Genomic DNA, 23993 nt, shown 5'->3' with positions numbered 1-23993 from the left:
AGAATCCCTGGACCGGAAGCTCTTTACTTCGTCCAACCTGGCAAAGCTGTTTTGTGTAATTTGTAGCAAACTAGCTAACATTAAGGCTAACTTAATGACTCTGTAATAAATTAGCTGCTAAAGGACACACAGTTATGGTTGAAGACAGTGCACTCTCTGTCAGTTGTAAGGTTTTGTGGAACAGAACTTGCCGGTAGGTCTTAGAATTAAGTAAATACGACCACAGGTGAACAAGTTTATTAAGATTATGATGTCATTATTCATTAAAAACAAAGTCAAAATATATAAGCAGTGTGTGAAAAAGTAATTACACCCTGTAATTCAGTAGCTTGTAGAGTCATTTTTAGCAAAAATAGCCTGAATTGTTTTTGATTTGATGCTGCATCAGTCTCTCACATCATTGTGGAGAGATTTTTGGCCTCTGTTCTTCACAATGCTACTTTAGTTCATTCATTCATGCACACCTCTCTTTAGTCACCACCAAAACATTACAATCCGAAGTCTGGACTCGAACACCTCGATGATTCTTTTCTTTTTCACACATTCTGTTGCAGATTTGCTGCATGAACCAGTTTGGGCTAAGCTTTAGCTCTCACACAGATGACCTCACATTTGACTCTACAATACTTTGGTCTACAGAGGAGTTTGTATTCACCTCAATGACTCCAAGGTGTCCACGTCCAGTGACTGTAAAACAAACCCAAATCAGAATCGGAATCAATTCACAAAACTTTATTTAGCCCACAATAGGCAAATCAATTCGACAGTCCAACATTAGAACAGTAAGCAGTGAATAAAAAATAAAAAAACAAATCATCACCCTTCCACCACTGTGCTTGACAGTTGGTATGATGTGTTTGTGCTGATATGCTGCGTTTGGTGTTTGTCAAACATGCTGCAATGCATCATGGCCACACATGTCCACTTTGTCTCATCTAAATCTAAATCTAAAGGACTTTGTTCCAGAAGTCTTGTGGTTTGTTCAGATACAACTTTGCAAACCCAAGCCACGCTGTCATGCTCTTTTTAGAGAGAGGAGCTTTTCTCTTGGCAACCCTTAAACAAGCCACACTCGGTCCTTCTTTTTCTAAATGTACTGACATGAACTTTAATATTTAACATGATAACTGAGGCCTGTAGAGATGTAGCTTTCAATTTTACAATTGGGGTGAATTTGATGGGACATCCACTCCTGGGCTGATTGGCAGCTGTCTTAAATGCTTTTCGCTTGTAATGATCTTTCTCACTGTAGAATTATATTTATCTTATAATAATCTTATAACCCTTCCCAGACTGATGGACATCAACATCTTTCTTTCGCATTGGGGTAACAAACGCCTGAATGCGTGAGACCGGCATATTGCCAAAACTTTAGTTTTATTGAGGCGCTCACACTCGCTGATGATCAGTTAATAAAGTGCTTTTATTTAACAGCACCTGGCTGCTGTTTACCCTCTAAATTTCTATGGAAATAGTCAGGGTGTACTTAGTTTTTCACCAACTGCTTCTGCATTTTGGCTTAATTTTGTTAAATAAATAAAGACATGAGATAATATGTCATGTTTTATACTTAATCTGAGACTGGATTTATTTAATTTCAGGACCAGCTGAAGACCAGATTATTTTTATTATGTCCTGATATGTAAAATTGTAGAATCCAAAATGAGTGTACTTTGTTTTTTTGATGACTGTATTACAATAAAAACATTTTGTTTCTTTGGTTTACTAACCAGCTAGTACGACAAAACTAGCTGGTTAATAGCTGGTTACTACAGTCTAACATATTGTCGGTTACCAGTTTATTTATTGGAAATAGCCAATAAATAAACTTAAGATAAAGCAGTTTTAAGGTTTGAATTTTACTGGTGGTATCTAACATGATGAAGTATGCTTTATTATTTGGATCCATTTGTGGAGGCCCAGGTTTAAGAGCCTATCAGCAGAGTTCTCAGATATGAAATCCTTGGTATTACTGTGGGTAGTTTTACTCTTTTCTTCTTGAATACATTAGATCAGGTGTGACAATTATGCTATTTTTATCCCTTTTGACATTTCCAATACTGTATTTTATTTCCAAAAGTGCTGCAGAGAATTACAGGAATTCAACCAATGTAGAGTCTACTTGCATGCACTTCCCAAACAAACTAATAGCATATGTCAGATGCTGAGTGTTTGAAATGCTGCCTTCAACTGGAAGGAAGACACAAAGGAAAACAAAACTGGACTTTTCCTTCTCCACTGTTAAATCTCCATTAAAGCTAAAGGATTAACGCAAACATGAATGAGAATAGCCTACATGAGTTGTTCCAAATGTTTTTGCACTCATGTGGTGACACACAGGAAGAACATGTGCATCTGCAAAAGCTCTGCGCAGCACCAATCCAGAACTAATGCAGTACCAGCCCCTTAATCCACTGTCAGAAATAAGCACTTGAGCTCCCCTCTCATCAATGCCTCGCTCACCAAAAAGCACACTTTTCTTCTTCAGCGCCCAGCATCTGTGAGCTGTAGTGCCTGCACTTCTGTAGGTGTTCGTAATTTGAAGGTACTTTTTACTTACCTAACGCACTACGATGAAGAATATCTTGCTATCTCTGTCTTTCTTTTTCCTTTGGTTCACAAACCTAAAGCCCACAGTTGGGCCTTCTCACTTTTTCCATTCTGATTCAAATCCACTGAGGTAAAAGACACTGGTGTGATGAGACGGAAGTTTGTTTTTTTCCTTTTTTGTGCGCCTGCTATTAGCACCAGAACCAGTTTAAAGTAGGGGGTAAGTAGGGGGAGGTGAATCAAGAAGACATTGAGCCCGAGTCTTCAACGTCTGTGGAGTCATACTCATCAGCGGATTCAGTCAGGGCAGGATAGGGATGAGGCTGGTCAAGGTTGACGTAGGTGACATTCAGACTGATGTAGTGCTCTCCTTCCAGGCCAGACAGTATGGTGGAGACAGCTGACACCAGTGTAGCAAAGCTGGGCCTCAACTCTGGATCCGGGTCCCAGCACTGGAGCATAATGCTATACCTGTGGAAAAAATACAGGCACAATTAAAATACTGTATAAAGAATTAGACATTTTCACGTAAATTTTACGAGGCCCTGAAATTTTTCAGACTTACAGCAGACTCACACAGAAACACTGTGTATGTGTTAATAGCTGCAGCTGGTTTATCCTCTCCTGATGACAACATGGCATGTAGGAACGATTTTGATTGGCATGCGTGTCATACACTTGTTTTATTGAACCAGGGTTTACAGGGCCGTGAAGCACAACAATTTGAGAAGATGGCATAGATTTGTATGCTGAGAGTTGGATAATGAGACAGATAGCTCTCCTGTGTCTGAGCACTAAGCATATATCTGTACCCGGCAGCTCATTAGCACAAAGACTAGAGCGAGTGAAACAGCTTGCCAGGCTGTGTACAGCTGTAAGACAATCCAGCGCCTAGGAAGCTCACATAGGCAACCAGATGAGATCCCAGGAGGTTCATGGTTCAAGCTGGCAAAGAATATTTTGAAAATATTTAATTAATGACATGTAAATTGTTACATTTGGGTCAAGCCAGGTTAGGTTTGTTTCACCATTCCCAGAATTTAGCTTCTTAAAGTGAATGGACCACCAAGAAAGTGATTATATAATTAAAAAGTATTGTTCCTCTGATTTGCTCTGATCTAGGTGGTCCAGGTCCCTTCCACGAGTCCTCAGACCATGTTGAATGTGTTGCCAGGCCTCAGTGGACACGGGGCATGCATGGTTACTCTTTAGTTGTTGAGCAAGAGATCGCCATCTAAGCAGTTTATCATTAAAAGGCAAAAGTACGGTCACACTAGAGTGTGTTGGGGGGGGGGTTGTCAGTTATGTGTAAGTGTATCTGCGTGAGTGCGAAACACATAAACATTAACTCCAAGACAGTGTTGCATAACCATGTTAAAATACAAAGTAGTGGAGAATTTACAAGTATCACTCCACTTGAACATCTTGTCATTATTATCTGGACTTTGAGTCATGTTTTTTTTTTTTGTTCTCTTTTACCCTGCAGCTGTTAATTTGTACCAGAACTACTTAAGCATTGGTAGGATCCACATCAACACTTACACATATACAACAGTGTATTTTTGCAATAACTTTTGGAGTGAATCAGAAATTTGGGGCCATAAAACGACTTCATTCTTACTACTTACAAAGGGTCAGGGCAGTACTGTGGCTGAGGAAGCCTCCTGCCCTTCAGTAAATAGTGCGTTATATCGTATGGGTCCACCTCTGGGTAGGGGCTGGCTCCTCTGGTCAGCATTTCCCACATCAGAACACCAAAGGACCACTGTATCCAAAGACACAAAAAATATACATCAAGTGTCAGCAAATGTGCATAAAACACTCAAATACAACGTTTTAATGCAAACAGTGTAATGGAAATCAAATCAAATACATTTTAAATGCAACTTTACTGCAGTAAATCTTTATATGCGTACCACGTCTGACTTGGAGGTAAATTTTTGTGTTTGCAGACTCTCGATGGCCATCCACTTGACAGGCAGTTTAGCCTTCCTGTGGTCCTGAACACTGTAATATTCCTTATCGAAAACATCTCTGGCCATGCCAAAGTCCGCTACCTTCACCGTGTACGACTCATCCAGCCTGAAGAAAGGAAAAGCCAACTGAAGGATTCTCTCGAAACCAAATGCTTTAAGTCTAACAGAGACACTGAAACATTTGCTAAATTCTCTGCATGTCTTGGAAACTCACATGCAGTTGCGTGCAGCGAGATCTCTGTGCACAAACTTCTTCTGGGCCAAATACTCCATCCCCTTGGCAACTTGCAGCCCAAAGCCAATCAGATCCTTTACAGTGGGGTTCTAAAGAAATCCATGAACACACAACAAGACACGCCTCATTAAACAAAAGGAAATGATAGTTCATTAGGTATTTAACAGATAGTTCCTCATAAACGAGGTGATGAATTTCCAATATTTTAATATAGTTATCACACCCTCTTCTCGCAGCGTATGAAATGCCGCAAGTCCCCGTGTTTCATGTATGGCAGAACCACAAGAGGGAGCCCTTCCTGTGGCAGGAGGATGCCCAACAGAGAAAGCACGTTGCTGTGATGGAAGCCCTTCATTATGATGCCTTCCTTCAGAAACTGCTCCACCTCTTCCACATCTGTTATTCCTGATGACACACACATGTAAAGATTCTTTTCTGATGGCCTCTGAGAAGACAGTGGAATTACAGAGAGAACCTCTTCTGAAAGGTACTCATAGGACATCACAGATACTCTTAGCACTTTGTTCCACAGCAGAGACACTCGGGTTCTTTCGTAAAACATATAAATCAAACCTCAAGAAGCAGAAATTACTCAACTATTCAAAGACTTGACAGCACAGTGGATTTCTCTGTTGTTGGAGTCTGTGAAGTAGCCGTGATAGACGGTTCCAAAATGACCTGCAACAAAAATGAGAGACATAATTACAGAGTTGCTTCAAAATATTATATAATGCTTGGCTTCCATAGCAAGTTTTTTCACGTGCACAAGTCCTTACCTTTTCCGATAATCCGATGTTTCTGGACAACAAGCATCTCGGCAGGAATAAGAACATCTTTCACCTCTTCCAGCAGCTCTGGCCTAAAACTGGTGATAGGGATCTTTTCTGTAGGAAGGAGGGGAGTGAGGGTCGGATCTATGCGACCTCCAGCATAGGTCAGGCTGGGGAATGCTACCGGCCCCACCAAGGGGGTGGGAGGACTTAGCGATACTACTAGTAAAAGTTCACAGAGAAAGAAAAAGAGAGGCATGAAGTTATTAAGTTTATGAAGGTGTCTTTGTCAAAGGAAAATCAGCAATAATTAGAGTAAAGAATATTATATATGTGCTTAGATAGCCACCTCTTCTGTAGTCTCCAACAGGTGACATCTCCACATTATTTGTACCACAGCGGTTGGCGCTGTGGGTTAAACGTGACTCTACCATGGAGGCTGAAAAACATTTCACAATAGTGTTCAATCATCAACCCTAACAGCGGAACACATTTACATCCTATACAAAACCTGAGATGTTCTACTTGAAAGACTTTAGTAATTCATCACACTGACACCCGCTAGCAGTTGTATAAACATGACTCGTCAAGGTCCACACATGAAAGCGGCGCTAACCTTTCTTCTTCTTCCTTAAGTGTTTCATGACAACAAAGGCCAGCACCGCCCCGGCAACCAGAGCTGCCAGGATCCCCAAAACGATCCCCACCATGTAATGGTTGCTGACCCTCACCACTGTGCCAACGTTGTGAACCTGTCCGTTGATGGAGATCTAAGAAAATAAAGTCCATAAATCACAAGTTTAGTATTTCTGTAGATCTGGAGCAAAGCATTCATTTATGTAAAAGTTTTTACCACATATGCTCGAACCAATGTTAGTTAGTAAAAATCTAATTTTGTTTGAGCTCAGCTGTAAAAAAAAAAATAATAATAATAATAATAATATTAATTTGTACGTTAAATGTTGATTTTATGGTGGATGGCTCAACACTTTAAACAAACAGCATGCATCTCTAATAGATCCATAATTTTTCTATAGTATTCTGTTTATACATTAAAGAGTGTCTGCATGCCTGGTGGACAGCAAGGAGGAGGACGCTACTTGGAGATATGGACGCTACTTTTATTTTTAAGAGTCAAAGTGCATCCAAGACAGAAACAGCTGCTGACACAAATACTGCTAACGCTACATCAGCTCAGTACAAGCATCTGCACTCACAGCATGCTAACACAAAGGTATCAAAGACCCCTAAGTGACATCAATATTGAGTGCATACAACCCAGCAGCCAAAGCCTTCTGCAGGTAACTGTAGCTGTGATGAGCATTCAGACATGTAGCATTGTAACTTCTCTTTTATACCTGCACGTGTTTCTGCAGGAGAATCACTCTTATCACTCAGATCACTTTTAACTTGCCTTGCTTTGTGTAGTGGTCTTTGTTCATGCTTAAAAAAGAAAGCCATCGTGTATGTCGTCATTAAAGTACTGATTTGTGTCAGCGTGTGGAATGCAGCCGAAGGTTAACACTGTTAACCGGTATTTATGTGGCAATGCATTTTAGGTCATGTTACATGAAAGTAACGAGTAGTGTAAGAAATTACTTTCTACGGGGAGTAATTAAATCACGTACTGCATTAGTTTTAGGAAAAGAAGCGAGTAATGTGTGATGCATGAGTTTTTGTTTAGTATTGAGCCCAACACTGTATACGACACATTAGTGCAAATTTAAAATGCTGACATTCCAATCCATTGCCTACTTACAGAAAGATAAGTAATATATTACAGTCAACATATTATTTTAATATTAAACTTAGGTTAAATGCTAATAAGCTAAAACTAGCTTATTTTGGACAGTCACTTAATATTTAGTAAGCTAAAAAATAGGGTTAGCTTATTCTGAACTTGCAAATTTAGCATGTTCAGGGAATCATGAAATATCACAACTCATTATTCCATGTTGTTAATTTTTGTAATTTCTTTCATTTGAATGTCAAAAAAAGCACAGAAACTGGTCTTTTATATAGATATGGGGTCAGAACCCATAGTTAGAATGCCAGAATCAGTATGGTGGAGATGGGATCTGTGTTCATATAAAAAATATTGAATTTATCCAACAGTTACTTGTCTATCCTATCTTGTAGGTACACGAGACAGGACAGACAACTTAGTGACGTACAGTAATGGTTACTAATCAGTGGCACAGACAGTAAAACCTAGGACCCCAAGTTCCATATTGAATCACGTTAATCAATTTATAACCATCTGACCGACCTTCACTGGTAGTCCCTCACTAGGAATGGTCATGTTTTTGGGGATCCTGCAGGTTATCTCATTATCCAGGACTTTAGCACCACAATCAACACCTGCCACCGTCATAATGATGGTCATGCAGGAGCTCACCAGGTTCAGCTTTTGGTGCTAAGAACAGGATCAAAACGTGTGATATTTAAAATTTCCAATAAATTCCACACATTTGAATTTATTTAAGTAAGAATGAAGTAACACAACAGCTTACATGTAGTGACACCTCATCAAACCCAGGGTACAAATTTAGAACATGTCCTTCTGTTTCAAAAGGTATGGGCTCGCCGTAGGGGTGATAGGAGAACTCTTTGCTCCACAGGCTTGATGCTCCATCCATATCAAAAGATAGCGATCCTTCCACAGTTTCATCCCTGTGGAAAACAGGGGTCATGCATTCCATCCGTGTGGGTAAAGACTTGCCGAGGCACTCCTGAAACAAAACAGTGTAATAAAATTTTAATGCTTGTTCTATACAGTAAAATATAAGCACATCACCCAGAGAAACAATAGAGAAACTCTATAATTTAATACACAGCTCAAAAAAATACTAAAAACATATCAGATCTCAAAGGGAGAAAAATCATGTTGGATATTTATAATGACACGGACTGGGTAATGTGTTAGGAATGAAAGGATGTCGCAGCATTTTGTGGGCATAAAAATTATCAGAGTTAAAATACAGAGAGTTGAATTCAAAGACACCCTGAAAAAATGATGCAGCAGAATAGTCCTTTTTGCAAAAGAAATGTCATTGCAGCAACTCAAAATGTTCCTCAGTTGTTTGCGTGGCCCCCACATGCTTTTACGCATGCCTGACAATGTTGTGGAATACTCCTCGGTATCCGGGAGGCATCTCTTTCCAGATCTAGACGAAGCCTGTACAGCCTGAAGTGCAACCTGGTGGCTCTGGATGGACTTGAAATATAATTTCCCGGAGGTGTCCTATTGGGTTTAAGTATGGGCGAGCATGGGGACCAGTTGGTGTCAGTTCCTTCATCCTTAGGAACTGCGTGACCTGGAAACCTTCATTGACTGACCGCTAAACCAGCCATGCTAAACTATGTTGCAGGCAGGATTACTTTCTCCAGACCCTTTCATGTTGGTTACATGTTCTCATGTGCTCATGGTGCCGCAGTTCAGCAGTGTCAGGCAGTGAGCACAGAGCACACTGAGGATGTCGGGCCTCGTCAGTCTGTTTCTGAACACCAGTGTCCTGCTGGAGGTCATTTTGTAGTTTTGGCAGATCTCATCCTGTTCCTCCTTGCACAAAGGAGTAGACACCTGTCCTGCTGATTGGTTAAGGCCCTGTCCAAGTCTTCTAGAGAAACTGTCTGGGTCCTGGAATCTCCTCCATGCTCTTGAGACTATGGTAGGAAGTACAGCAAATGTATGTGCCGTCCTGTAGGAGTTGGACTACCTGGGCAACCTCTGTAGGGTGCAGGGATCACCTCATTCTACTAGTAGTGACACTGAGCCTACCCAAATGGAAAACGACTTAAAAAAAAAAAAAAAACAGTAAGAAAACACGAGAAGGGAAAAATATCAGTGGCCTCCAGCTGTAAAACCATTCCCGTTTTGAATGTTGCCTCATTGGTGCACCTGTTGTTAATTTTTTGAGCACTGTATATTTACAATGATCGATGATGGAACTGTACCGTTGACACAGATTTCAGGTGGCTCTCATTGGGTTTAAAGCGGATGATTGTGCGGTAAACAGAATCCAGGTTCTCCCCTTCAATGACAATCTTTGAACCTCTGCAACAAAAAGACGTTTAAATTCCATTTTTTAATGAATCTGCCATTTCAGAAAAATGAATAATACACAAAAGTGAAGTGCAAATGCAAAATGTTCTGATCATGCCCTCAAAGTATGTACACACAGCAGCTGTTTTTGTGCTGAGGTCTCTGTGGCATTACCTGTCAAAGCTACAGTCAGGCCGGACGTCTGTTATCTTTGGGTTTTCCTTGTAGTAAAACACCTTTGTTGTGAGAACAGGAGACTTGTCAATGAACACACTCAGAGGAACATCTCTCACCTCTGAGATTTCTTTGGACAAACAAATGATGGAAGACACGTTGCCTTTAGGCGCTGTGACCCTGCAGAGAGACAAAGCTATGTGTGAGTGACACGTCACAACAGACAAACTGGAGCAAATCGAAAGGCTTCATGCTCTAAAATATATTTGTGTAATCATCAAGAACTGGAGCAAAAAGTAGTTCACTTGTGAGTCTTTTAACACTTAGCCAGTACTTTTCCACATTCTTTTCCAAACCAAGACAACTTTACAAGCTCTAAGACAAACACTTGAGAAACCGAGTAAGTGATTGTGCTACAAAGCCCGTAAGGTTTTGTATTTGTACCTTTTTATGTCGCAGGCCACATCGTTAAGAGTGACTCTCCTGGTCTTTCCAGCGTCCAAGTGAGGCCCACTCACTGTGATGAGTGTGCCCCCAACACGAGGGCCATAGTTGGGCTGGATTTCTGTGATGTTGGGAACCTGAAGAAGTCAAGTTTATTTTGATTTTGTGGTAAAGCAAACCCTCTTCATAGACAAGGAAAAAAGAATTGCAAGATATTAACAAAGGTTACCACAAACGTGAATCCTGGCATTTCTGCCTTCCCTTCAATAGAGTAGCGTCCCTCCACTTTGCCCTCATGCACTTCCACTGTAATGTTGACTGGTTTGAACAGCTCAGTGGCCCCAGAGCGAATCTTACACACCAAGCTGAGTATCAGAAGAAAACACTTGCATTAGACATGTCCAACAAAACTACTAACAATTTAATTTCATGGTGAATTAAAACTGTCTGACTACAACAGGAGACAAAATTACCTTCGGTGACTTATCTTTGCTGTTTCCAAAGACCGTTATAGAATAATGAGCAAGCATTAATATAAATAGGGCATATCACAGTGCAGCAAAGATATTAAAAAAAAAACAACTACTGATGGATTTGCTGATAATGATTATAACACAAAAACCTTGTCCTTGGAACCAAAACAAGCCTTGCAAAGTTACTCACTGCGTGTTGTTGCTTTTGGCTGGAATCACAGTGCAGGACGTCTGTCCCAGTCGGATCTGGTGGGTTCTGGAGGTGATAGCAGGTCTCAAAGGCGACTGGAACTCCCACCCAGTCAGCGTTAGCTCTGTTTGACCATCAGGGGGAGCAGTCCGTGGAAAGAACTGTGTTAATAAAAGACAATGTATAGTTCACCATTGAAAATGAATGCTGTCATAAGTTGTAGATTTCAGATTCAGAGATTGTGGATTATCTCACTCCGGAGATCCCAGGTGGGCAGGACTCGTTTCTCCAGCGATTGTGGCACTCGCTCTCCCACGAGCACACTCCAGAGCACCAGCCACAGCCCATGAATTTTGGGGCAGTCAGGCACATGGCACAAGTCAGGAAGTGTTGACAGCCTGGTCCTCTTTGGGGCACCTGGATCATCTAAAACAGAGTAATAACCGTTTTCATCTCACACACTTATTGCTAGGGGGAAAAAAAACTCTTCATTTTATTTTTCATATAATGAAGCCTATAAGCAGCATAAGAAATGTTCTTTTCAAAACCAAGTATTGATTTCTCACATTAAATATGAAAAGTATTCTGCCTGACATGTCTGTCTGCATTATACCTTGTTTCTTGTATTTAAATACCTGAGTAGATCATCCCTTTCATAGTGTTAGCAGGACACATGTAAAAATCTTAAATGCAGGATTTAAACAAGATGTAAGTGATAATGTAAATGACATAGGTGTGCATAAAATAATGTTTAATCTTCAGTTTTTACACTGGCACTTTGGACACTGCTTGTTTCATAAAACTACTGTAGAATCATTTTATTTGCTCCTTAATAACTGATCCTGTTCATGGAGAGAGACGTGTAAGCTGATACTTGGTCTCATTCAGCAATAGTCTGTTTAAGATGTCAGCTGGACAGCTCCTAGTGCTGAAACGAGTCTTATCTAGTGTCATTAAAATATTACAAACATGTTCAGAGGAGCGTCATTTTCTAAGGTCACGTGACCAGTTTGATTTAATGATTCGGTTTAAGGCTCTGACAGTCATTTCAAGTTCTTCAATTTTCTAATTACCCACTAATTGATTCTCATGGTCACAAGGGTGGCACCGTTTTAAAAGTGAAAGACATTCGCTGGCCCTAAGGCAAGAGAACACCCGGGCAGGTGCTCTAGATTGTCACAAAAAGACTGCTAAAATTACCCAGCTCTTTTGTAACTGTGATGTGACCAGATCTCCGTGTCTTTCAATAGCGAGAGCACGATTTACCCACAGAGCCTGCTAAGCTTGGACTGGTATAAGATTGGTATACTGTGCAAAGAGACTGCAGCTGTACCTTGTCTCCAACCACAAAGAGAAGATATTCTGAAGAATGCACAGCAGCAATGGAGGAGACCCTCTGGTTTTCTACCAAGGAGTAATTGGCAAAGATGACAGGGCTGGATCTTGTCAGCACAAGCTGCCAACACAAAATGAAGGGTTGATCATTAGTAGAGGAGCAAGTAAATGAAGACAAATGCTAAAGATGATAAATTATGCTATACCTGAAGCAGGCGTCCGGTCGAGGTACCAATGTGGGCCACGGTCTTGTTCTCTATAGTTGTGACGAGGAGAGATGTGAGCAGGACGTTTGTCATCTTCCTGTTGAACAGGTCCACTCTGTAGTAGGGCTTTGACACCATGGTAGGATGGTCTCTGCATGTGGCATTGTTCTCCATGCTCTAGTACAAAGGTCGTAGACAGCAGAGGGCACAGACAACAGGAAACGGTGAGAGAAAAAGCAGTTCAAGTGCAAGCTGCAGCGAGGCAGTATTACACAATATGTGGCAACAGGGTATCAACAGGCTGTTTGTCCTTTATGCTGGAAAAAGACAGTATGATCTTGTGCAGTGTTGTGCTGTCAATGTGTTTCAGGCTATAGACATAAAAAATAGTTTATACTGAGCATTAAAATGATCACTTATTCTTGATATATCATATTACGTTGTGTTCAGCAGCAGATCAGCAGTCATTTAGGTTTAACTGTAGAAGAAGTTTAGTAAGTATACCCTGAGGTATATTTTCTAACTCAAATTACTGTATTTGCAGGGATATGTTTAACTTAAAAGGCAGCATGAAACAAATCCATCTCTCTGTACAATTCCTTGATCTAAAAACACAAGTGCACACTGCAGTAATTGTATACCCTTAATATCTGCACATCCTCTATAGAGAAATAACAAAGTCAGTATGATAAGAGGGGTACTTTAACTTGTTCGTTACTGTTCTTACTGTCTTGGGGCAACTTTGACCACATAACGTCCTCTGGGATTAATAAAGTATTTCGATTCTGATTCTTTATGACAACTGAGCAGAGTCTGAGAATGTCTGATCTACTGTATGCTGTGTGATGAAAGTTGGTCCTTGAGAATAAACTATTAAGGGGGGCTTGCATTTGGACAAATCTGTTAAAGTCACTGTTTAATGGGAAATGTAATCAAATCTACACCATCAATCACATATAAAGGTTTTTTGATGTAAACAAGAACACAGCCATTATAGTATGTTAAAGAAGATTTATTAGCTGTCCGACCGCATGGGAGCATAGTTTGTTTTACATGCCTTGAGCAGTTCCATATTATTAGATTGTAATATTTGATCTCTGGAAAATGTACAGTTGTGGTTCGACAGACTGAGCTGCTTTCTTGTGAGATAAGTTGAGCTCGTCACCGGGGTGACAAAGAGAAACAAAGTATCTGGCACACCAGAAGCCCGAGGTGAATCGGTTGTGATAATATGATTATTTAATAATCTAAAGGCCTTTGATAGATGTTTATGCCTTGCATTACTGACAGGAGGATTGCCCTGGAGCTGTAGATACAGAGCAGGGAGCATCACTGTTTGATTTAAGGGAGTATTCTACCAAGGAACAAGAAGCACTATGAGAACACAAACCTCCACCAAGGCAGCTCACTGAGCAGCATTTACTTGTAATGGAACAGTATTGTCTTTCGTGAATATTCATTTTGTTTTCTTTGTTCTTTTTAAATATACTTTAAAAAGTTTTTTTTTATTTGTATTTTTTATTTAACCTTTATTTAACCAGGAAGATCCAATTGAGATTAAAAACCTCTTTTTCAAGGGAGACCTGGCCAAGTTTGTAGTGCAGTAAAAACAAGTGCAAAGTCGGTCCTGTTAAAACCCATTTTAATATACTTGACTTAATTTTAATGACACTTTTTGGGTGTAGAGCACATGTGGCATGCATTTTGTTTTTAGTAAAATTAATTTTTGTCACGGTCTCTGTGTCTTTGTTGAGTTACTCTCGTCAGTACAGCCCCGATAAACCCTGTTTCTCGTGTGACTACTGGGTTTATGCTAACCGCAGTTCTCTTGTGCTTAGGTTCTCGGACTTGTCCGTACCCCCGATCTGTTTCCCTGGTGGTATGGCGTGGAATGGAAGAAGAGTGAGTGTGTAGAAAACAAATACGAGAGGAGCGAGTGAGCGGAGTGTGCTGGATTCAGAAGAGTGCCGAAGACAAACTGGGAAGGAGCGAATGAGCGGAGCGTGTTTTGAACTTTCTCCCCTTTTCCCCCTGGACCGCTGCATATCCCTGCCCTGTACACTGTCTATACTTTCACGTGGTGTTTCGTAAATACATTTACGACTGCTATTCTAGTTCAGCTGGTCTGCGCCTGAGTCCATTTTCGCCTGTGTTACAATTTTAATGTTTTGCAATAAATATCAAGTGAAAAAAATGTTTTGATCATAAGTGTTTTCAAAAGAAAAAAATACCAATTCTGGAATATTATGACCTGTTATTATAATTTACATAACATTCATGATAAAATAATGTGATATTTAGAATCCCTATACATCACTGCCTATATGTCGTCAATACAAACAATGTCAGTAAGAATGTCAGTAAGTCATTAAGTTGACCTTGAAGAGCTTAGTGAATGTAGGGAAATTTTTATGGATTGTTAACATGAGCCCACTCTGCACCCCTGCAAAGCTTTAATGGAATTTATTTAAAACCTTCCAAGCTGTCGTGTTTACAGACAGGCTTGAATTTGCCATATTTTTCTAGTCAATGTCCAATCGTAGTGTGAAGTCTCCTCCAGTTAACTGAAGCCTGACATTAGTGGCCTAGTGCCACTGGAGGCCATATATGTCTTTGTGTCACATTTCCTCTGTTTTTTTTTCTCATCACTGATATACGTTGATCCAAGTTTCATCTGTCCAAAACCTGCTTTTCCAGGAGATACGTGCTGTTTTAGGTATGTGTTAAAGTCTGATCTGGCCACTCTGAGACAGATCACTGGTTTAAACCCTGTGGTGAACCTCTGATAATGATATGCTTACCTCCTGGAGTTGTCCTAACTTGAATATTCTGAACAGGTTTTTCTTTACCTTGGAAAGGATCCTGCAGCGATCCACCTCTAATGTCTTCAGTAAACCTTCTGTCTTCGGTAAGGTCCTTTTTATGTGTTATTTTTTTCACCAAATGTGCCACAGTTTTCTTTCCTGCTATCTCTCTGACAGATTTGGTTTGTTTTTGAATCCTAAAAATGACTTGTTTCACTTGATGAAACAAGTGAAATGTCTTTACCTTGAAGATTAAATTTGTTCACATTCAAATCCCACCCTTAAGTGAACCCATCCAGTTACATTTGAGACCATGCTAATAAGTACCAGTGCAAAGAATGGCAGTAATTTCTCTGTGGTTAATCCAATATACTTGTTCAGCTGCTTAGATCAGACCATATTAATCATATAACTATATCTCAATTATGTTGTGATATACAGATAAACTAAAAATGAGTCAGTGTCTAAAAATATATGGACTGTATGTAACCTTAAAGCTTAAGAAAAAAACAAAAACAGCACTGCTATTGCCTGAAGTCAAATATAAAACTAATTAAACTGAAAAGCTGTAAAAAATGAAAACTGTAAGCCAGAGTATTATCAAACATTTTAAGTCTAAAACAATAGTGCATTTGTCATCACAGAAATAGCTTAATAATTCAGTGACGTAGTAACAAGCCAAAAAGCGTGGTATGTACAGTGGCTTGCAAAAGTATTCGGCCCCCTTGAACTTTCCCCATTTTGTCACATTACAGCCACAAACATGAATCAATGTTATTGGAATTCCACGTGAAAGACCAACACAAAGTGGTGTACATGTGAGAAGTGGAACGAAAATCATACATGATTCCAAACATTTTCTACAAATAAATAACTGAAAAGTGGGGTGTGCGTAATTATTCAGCCCCCTTTGATCTGAGTGCAGTCAGTTGCCCACAGACATTGCCTGATGAGTGCTAATGACTAGATAGAGTGCACCTGTGTGTAATCTAATGTCAGTACAAATACAGCTGCTCTGTGACGGCCTCAGAGGTTGTCTAAGAGAATATTGGGAGCAACAACAGCATGAAGTCCAAAGAACACAGCAGACAGGTCAGGGATAAAGTTATTGAGAAATTTAAAGCAGGCTTAGGCTACAAAAAGATTTCCCAAGCCTTGAACATCCCACGGAGCACTGTTCAAGCGATCATTCAGAAGTGGAAGGAGTATGGCACAACTGTAAACCTACCAAGACAAGGCCGTCCATCTAAACTCACAGGCCGAACAAGGAGAGCGCTGATCAGAAATGCAGCCAAGAGGCCCATGGTGACTCTGGACAAGCTGCAGAGATCTACAGCTCAGGTGGGGGAATCTGTCCATAGGACAACTATTAGTCGTGCACTGCACAAAGTTGGCCTTTATGGAAGAGTGGCAAGAAGAAAGCCATTGTTAACAGAAAACCATAAGAAGTCCCATTTGCAGTTTGCCACAAGCCATGTGGGGGACACAGCAAACATGTGGAAGAAGGTGCTCTGGTCAGATGAGACCAAAATGGAACTTTTTGGACAAAATGCAAAACGCTATGTGTGGCGGAAAACTAACACTGCACATCACTCTGAACACACCATCCCCACTGTCAAATATAGTGGTGGCAGCATCGTGCTCTGGGGGGGCTTCTCTTCAGCAGGGACAGGGAAGCTGGTCAGAGTTGATGGGAAGATGGGTGGAGCCAAATACAGGGCAATCTTTGAAGAAAACCTCTTGGAGTCTGCAAAAGACTTGAGACTGGGGCGGAGGTTCCCCTTCCAGCAGGACAACGACCCTGAACATAAAGCCAGGGCAGCAATGGAGCAGTTTAAAACAAAACATATCCATGTGTTAGAATGGCCCAGTCAAAGTCCAGATCTAAATCCAATCGAGAATCTGTGGCAAGATCTGAAAACTGCTGTTCACAAACACTGTCCATCTAATCTGACTGAGCTGGAGCTGTTTTGCAAAGAAGAATGGGCAAGGATTTATGTCTCTAGATGTGCAAAGCTGGTAGAGACATACCCTAAAAGACTGGCAGCTGGAATTGCAGCAAAAGGTGGTTCTACAAAGTATTGACTCAGGGGGGCTGAATAATTACGCACACAACACTTTGCAGTTATTTATTTGTAAAAAATGTTTGGAATCATGTATGATTTTCGTTCCACTTCTCACGTGTACACCACTTTATGTTGGTCTTTCACGTGGAATTCCAATAACATTGATTCATGTTTGTGGCTGTAATGTGACAAAATATGGAAAAGGTCACGGGGGCCGAATACTTTTGCAAGCCACTGTATTAAACACAGATGATGTTTTGGCAGCAGTTTTGGCATATATTGGTCTGCTGTGAAGTAGAAGAACCAAGGTTTCAGTCTATTGGACAGTCCCGCTGTCACGTTACTCAATATTCAGACCAGCAGCCAAAAGCAACAACAGAAGATCCATTACAAGAACACTTTATTAGTCCAAGCAAAAAGTGTTCCTCCAAAGGCAGAGGAAGGGGCAACATAACTCGAGTTCTGCCAAACTTTATGAAATCACTTTCTCCTGAAGTGCCATCATCTGGGATACCCAGCAGCTGAAATCATACTAATTATACAGCTTTACAATATTACAGTAATAGCAACCAGTCCTTGTGGGAATACTCAGTTTCTCAAACTGGAATTTACTTAAAGTAACTGTGGTATCAGATGTCTTACCACAGCTCCCACTACCCAAAACCTACCCCAAAAGACAAAACTGAATAATTTAACACAAAAAAATATGAGAAATATGCATGGGATCTGGGAATAAACAGGCGTTTTCCCACGAGAAACCAGCAGCAGCATATTCTAAGACCTTTAAAATCAGACATCCTAACGCACACGCATCGCCTGAAAAGGCCACTGACTAAAGTCACACAAAAAGGGAACGGGGCAAACCTTTCCAGTCCCTTCTTGAGAACATTCAGCCTATAGAAAAAAAAAAACTGACCCTCACTCCCACTTGGCTGCCATCCAGGTCCTTCTGGATAATGATGAGTGTAGTAAGACTTTTTCCATATTTATTAGCGATCCAAAAAGCTTTCTGCATCCCTGTTTTCTCTGACTTAACAGTGGCTGCCAACTGACTGCCGATGCAAAAGCTTCTCACATTCCTAATATGACTGAAATGGAAACCTTAATATTGCTTCACAGAAACCACAAAATTTTCCTTTTCATTGGTGTCTCATCTAGAGGAGGTGATACATGATGAATAAAGGATCATTTCTGGCTAAAGAGGAAAATAGATTCAACTGAATGACCATAAAAATTCATACAAAAAGGGTGAATACAATAGACTGTATATAAAAGATGGTCATACCACCCAGACCTCTCCCATTGGTTTTGTACTGTGTGTAATGAAGCCAGAAGTAGCCAGACGTAGGAAAAGCTGGCCAAATATGCCGAGAATCCCAGCTGTGCACAAAACAGCCAAGCAATGATGCATTCAAGAACAACCAGATGTTCTGAAATTTCCAGTGTTTGTTTTCCTAACTGCACTGTCTCTAAATATCTCTCAAAACCATCTCAAAAAATGTGCTCCATTGACGAGTGTCTGATGTAAAAGCTGCAAATAAACCCCAAATCTTCATCCAGCAAACCTCTCGCCTTTGAGTGGAAAATCCCTGCTCCATATAAGATGCGTGTGACCTAGCCAGAAACCCAGGGAGATTTGCCTCGTCAGTGACGCTTTGGTGACAACACTGTGTGGTTGTGTCTGATCAACATTTTCTTGTAAACCTAGTGAAGGTTTTGTCAGAAATCTCATTGTTTACAGATGTGGTATAAGTGTGTATTTATCTAAGTTTTATTTGTCACTAAACCACAATGATTCAAAGACTGGACACCGTCTGACATCTTCAAGTTAAATATTCATAGAAAAGATGGAAGGAGGAACTATCAGTTCTGGCCAAAACCATTTTTGGTACCAGGCTGTAAATGGGCTTTTTAATTTAGGGTTTAACATGGGAGTCTTTTAGGGATTGATTCACTTTTGGAGCCTGCCACTACAAGACAAACAATTTTTGGCTTCCTGTGATGGATTCATTTTCAGCACCAAGGCTGGATGAAGATGAGAGACATATTTTAAAGCTCTGCACCCATGTGCAAGATTTTTATCAAGCCACCTTTGTTAGTCCATAAATTATCCAAGTTCAGATAATTTTCTGCTCATCTTATCGCGACATACTTTCCTTTTTGCCAGCTCAGACCAAGCAACTGTAGCATTTAGAAGAAGAAGTAGCATTTTCATAGTTGTGTATTTGCAGACTGATGCGCTCACCTCATGTGGGCAGCTCTCACAGGGTTGGAAATGGCAGAGCCCTCTAGAGAGCTGCTCAGGTCCAGACTCACAGCAGTCATCCACCCCATCAGCAATTGCCTTGTTCACATTGTCCATGGGGAAGGCGCACAGGGCAGAGTCATGCTCTGTGACTCCGTTGTCGTCGGTGACAGCAAAAACACCATACAGGATGTCATCCTCCTCCTCCGCTCCTAACTCCTCTGCCAGCTCCCTGCCTGCTTTGCCAAAATGGGCTGCTTGGACCACGTTGTACACAATATCCTTATAAGGTTCACTGGCTACGTTCCTCCTCCTGCGCTTTGGTTCAAAGCGACACTCCAAGATCAACTCGCGATACCGCTTCATTTCCCATTCGTTCCTCGGGAGACGTCCCAGACGAGTCTGAAAAGGCGACGATTCCTGATCTGGGCTCTCTCTCTGGACTGAAAGGAAGTACACAAACTCCTGAGTGAAGAAGCTGTAGACATATTCAATATGGTATGTCTTTCGCAGGCTGGGAAGGACAGTCAGACCACGCACATCACTGAAGAAACCATCTTCTGTGGCCAGTGGTCGACGAACTGATAAAGACTTCCTGCCGTAACGCTGAGTGACACTGTCATTAACACTGGCCGCGACAAAGAAATAGACAGTCTGACCCTCCTCCACCATTGTGACTTTTGTACCAAGAGGGCTAGCCACACAGTCAGGACAGTTAGCAGCAGAGTTTGAGCCCTTTCTGAACAAACACTTTGAAAGAGAGGGTGGCTCTCCATTTGGGTTCAGCTGGTGGAAATAGCATACGCCGTACTGAGAACTTCCACAAGAATATAAATACATAAAGAGTGTATCCAACAGCAACACCTGATTGTCTGTGTCCTCTGGAAAGTTGTGATTCTTGTCAATCTCACACAAATTGCATATGTGACACTCTGAGCCCCCCACTGGCCCAGTGCGGAGCTCCCACACCTTCTCCAGGCTTCTGTTGACAGCTTCGATCACATTCTTAGAGGCCACGTACACTTCTTGGTAAAATGAGTTGTTGACTATGTTTTGGATGGGACCCCCAGCTTGGAAGAAAGGCATTGTGTACACAACAGAGAAGTTGACAGGGCTGGGGGCCAATGACGCACAGTTGGCCAGGGCAAAGGCCAGCACAGTCTGGAACCAGACGCATGCCCACCACTGTCCGGCCCAGTGGACCATCTCCAGTCCGGGTTCCAGGGGCCCAAAGGCACAGGCGATGTGTCGCTACCTCCAGGTCTGCTGCTGAGTCAAAACCATCCTTAAACCACCCAGTGACACCTGATAAAACAAAAAGAGTAAAATAACTCATTAAACTGATAAGAAATCATGAGCTGCAACTCAAGAATGACTAAAGCTTTGATATTTCCTTGCTTGAGAGTTAAATAACAAAGATGCCATTTTAATGAGCTAGATGATCCAGGAAAGCTTTGCATAAAGATGTGAAAGAGAAAAGGGGATCTTGGCTGACTTGACTGCTTTCTCCTGCTTTAAGCTAAATGTCCTCTAGGACCAACATTATACTGAACGGACATGTATAAGTATTAGACAGATCTTCTCATCTAGCTCAGGCCAAGAAATCAAGTGAGCATATAACTAGCAGTACTTACATTACCTTCATTCAAGGCTTTTAAATGCATATCGCCTATTTCTTATCTAAGGTTCCTTTGGCAGGAATGGATTTTGTTTAAAGAACCACCTTTTGAACAAACAAAGAGCCACAATCCCGTTTGTATGAAGAGGTAAAAGCTGACAGAAGTGAGATGTGTCTGAAACCTTTTTACTAAAACTGCTGTAAGACCATAAACTGATAAGCAGTAGCCTGTTGTTTCATGTTGTCATGATAAAGTATGCCTCCTATGGGATTTGCTACTAATGAAAGTGAAAATCAATATAACAGTATTTTATTATGTTTTGCGTGGAACCCTAAAAGACCCGAGGTAACACTCATGATCACCATCTTGTCTGGTCCTGATAATAAAAGCACATGTGGTCATAAAAATAAAAGCTTTCTCTGACTCACCACAGACACTGACAGGAAATGTTTAGATCATCAGACACAGAGTTGTGGTGGTAGAAGATGTGGATCTAACTATTTTTACTGGGGCTTTGTACATAAGCCATTCATATCTGTCTGGTCATGTTTACTCTGGTTAATCACAGGCAGAGTTTTTCAAATGAATCATCTTCTTTTATGCAAGGGAGTTGGTGGTAACAAGCCAAGATAATGACTTTTGCTCAACATGAACCAACCAAATTTAGCAAATCTACATTTTTCCATTGCTCATCCAGCCCAAGCTCTACGTAGCGTACGAGCCCTGTCTTCATCGTGAACATACATAAGTGGGTGGATCATTAACTGGACATACAGCATGACTGTTTTCTGGCCTGGCCTCTCAATTATGCATTCCTGTTAGAACCACTACGTGCCTTTCAGGGGGAAAAGATGGCCATGGACTGATGGTCGTCAGACATTGTGTAGCCTTTAAAACTACCAGGTGAGGGCAAAACTGCTCTTCGGCTCGTGTCAGAGAATTTAATCCATTTTGAACATTATATTTAACAGCGTCAGAAACGGCAGTGTGAGCCAACTGATTTTAAGCACAAAGCACTTGTTTTTGCTAAAAGCAGTCGTATGGAAAAGTTCAGAGTCTCAGGTCTTTGCATCAATAATTCATTGAACCCCGCTGATGCTGTTGTTACATTTTAACATTTGCAGCTCCTTGTAAAGCTGAGGTTAAGGTCTGCGGACATGAGTACACATAGTAATGGCACTGATTGACTTTCTCCGGGTTCATGGTTAATAAAGCAAACGGCTGAAACAGAGTTTCCATTCGCTTTGCTATTTTCAGGCCAATCAAGGCTCCATCAGTGAACCGGCATGAGTTGCCAGTAAAGCACCTTGCTCACTGGCACTTCGGCGTCCTAATCAAGAGTAGAAGATCGAAGACCTCTCTTAGAATAATCAATGCACAGATATCCAGGGGGATTTGCAGACTTGAGCTGCTGTTCGAACAATCAATAGTGAACACATATTGAACCTGAAGGACTCATTGACTGAGTAGAAGGAAATAAATTCCAAGGCAATACAGACTCACTAGAAATATCCAGTTTAAGGAGAAACTGCGTCTGCATTTCTTTGTTTTGAAAAAATCTTTATTTCTACTGTGTGATTTTATACAAAACAAGTGAGATTAGAAATCAGTCCAATTATGAGTATGTTAACACAGAACAGCATAATTTCTTTTCGCCCTGTGCTCATCTGCCCTCTTCAGTTGATCGCTTGTATTTATGGGTTTGTTGTTGTTGTTGGGTTGGTGAAGTTTCTCCTTTTACTTTGTCTCCATATTCGGTTACAATCTGCCTTTACTTCTTTGAATCACTCCAGTGTAACAGAGTGCACACTGGCTCCAGTCCACAGGTTAAAGATGTTATTTTCATTCCAAAACCAGAGTTTAGATAACGCAACACTGAGTTTATATTTCACAACCCCCACAATAAATATTAATCGCAAATAGCTTGCTTTTTATAAACAATTATAAATGGATGACACCGGAAACCCTTCCTTGCATTATAAGTGCTGTGAGAGATAATATAAAGAATGCCGGTGCTGTAAGTCAAACTTTGGATCATAAACACAAGCTATTCTTTTTAAAGTCCTCTTCTAGCATTGCCTGTGCTCTGAAGGCTATTTGGTTTCTGTTTTGTATCTAAACATCAGAGCAGACGCTGCTGAAGGAAAGAAGATAAGATGAAAAGCTTACCTGTGCAGGTCAGTCACAGTCTTGAGGGAAGCAGCCACTGCCAGCTCTGCGCCTACTGTAAAACAGCGCGCGGCGGATGGCGGGTTTTTTCCTCAGGTAGAGTTAATATCACACGATTAGCTTAACACACGAACATATATATATATTTTTAAATATAAGCCCTTCTGTATTCGTTAAGCGCCCGCTTCGTATTTAACTTTAACTCCCGGTTTGAATCGGTCCTCTGCACCTCAGCTGTGTCCTCGCTCCTCCCCTCACAGCTCCACACTGACACACACCAGCAGCACGAACAGAAGCCAATTAGCCCAGCGTCTATAGGTGGCCTCAGTCACTTTTTAATGCCATAAACGTTTCCTCCTTATCCCCCCCACCACTGCCCTGCCTGTTTCACAGCACCATAAAACTTACTCCTTTTGTTGTGCAAGTGTGCTCCGCGTTTGTGAGACGGAAGTGCTGCTGCTACTGCCATCTACGAAGTGCCTACAGTGTGAGGGGAAAAGAATGACACATCAGCTTGCAGGTCGTTTCTTTATTTACATATAATTTTGCAATTATGGGACTGCCATAAAGCATTACATATTTGTTTTGCACAATAACAGTTAAGGCATGATTAGAGGAGGCAAATGTGGCAAGGCTAGATTCCTCAAGCATAGCAGGTTTCTAGGAAACAAAGCTTTAAGTGGCATGCAGAA

General features: G+C 41.0%; 1 protein-coding gene across 1 annotated transcript; it reads right to left on the bottom strand.

Moving 5' to 3' along the window:
- Nucleotides 1-717: 717 nt before the first annotated feature.
- On the bottom strand, nucleotides 718-23715 carry mst1rb (macrophage stimulating 1 receptor b). Its single transcript, XM_040003362.1, has 21 exons — nucleotides 23302-23715; nucleotides 19514-20818; nucleotides 12399-12575; nucleotides 12191-12313; nucleotides 11113-11283; nucleotides 10858-11018; nucleotides 10424-10559; nucleotides 10195-10331; nucleotides 9751-9930; nucleotides 9489-9588; nucleotides 8045-8263; nucleotides 7801-7947; nucleotides 6148-6301; nucleotides 5881-5970; nucleotides 5538-5753; nucleotides 5359-5439; nucleotides 4985-5166; nucleotides 4741-4850; nucleotides 4467-4632; nucleotides 4179-4315; nucleotides 718-3021 (listed from the first exon to the last, which is right to left on the bottom strand). The coding sequence occupies exons 2-21, from the start codon at nucleotides 20717-20719 to the stop codon at nucleotides 2790-2792; spliced, it is 4125 nt and encodes a 1374-aa protein (XP_039859296.1). The 5' UTR covers nucleotides 20720-20818; nucleotides 23302-23715; the 3' UTR covers nucleotides 718-2789.
- Nucleotides 23716-23993: the final 278 nt, after the last annotated feature.

Source organism: Simochromis diagramma, unplaced genomic scaffold, assembly GCF_900408965.1.
Source record: "Simochromis diagramma unplaced genomic scaffold, fSimDia1.1 OVJJ01000646.1, whole genome shotgun sequence".
NCBI classification, from domain to species: domain Eukaryota; kingdom Metazoa; phylum Chordata; class Actinopteri; order Cichliformes; family Cichlidae; genus Simochromis; species Simochromis diagramma.
Note: the sequence above shows the minus strand (reverse complement) of the source record. Positions and strands in the feature narration are given on the sequence as shown.

Coding starts and splice junctions, on each gene's coding strand:
- mst1rb (XM_040003362.1), bottom strand. CDS start 20,719: ATGGTCCACTGGGCCGGACAGTGGTGGGCATGCGTCTGGTTCCAGACT. Junction 11,019..11,112: donor GCCCACCTGGGATCTCCGGA/GTGAGATAATCC, acceptor TTATTAACACAG/TTCTTTCCACGGACTGCTCC. Junction 5,971..6,147: donor CTTAAGGAAGAAGAAGAAAG/GTTAGCGCCGCT, acceptor AATGTTTTTCAG/CCTCCATGGTAGAGTCACGT.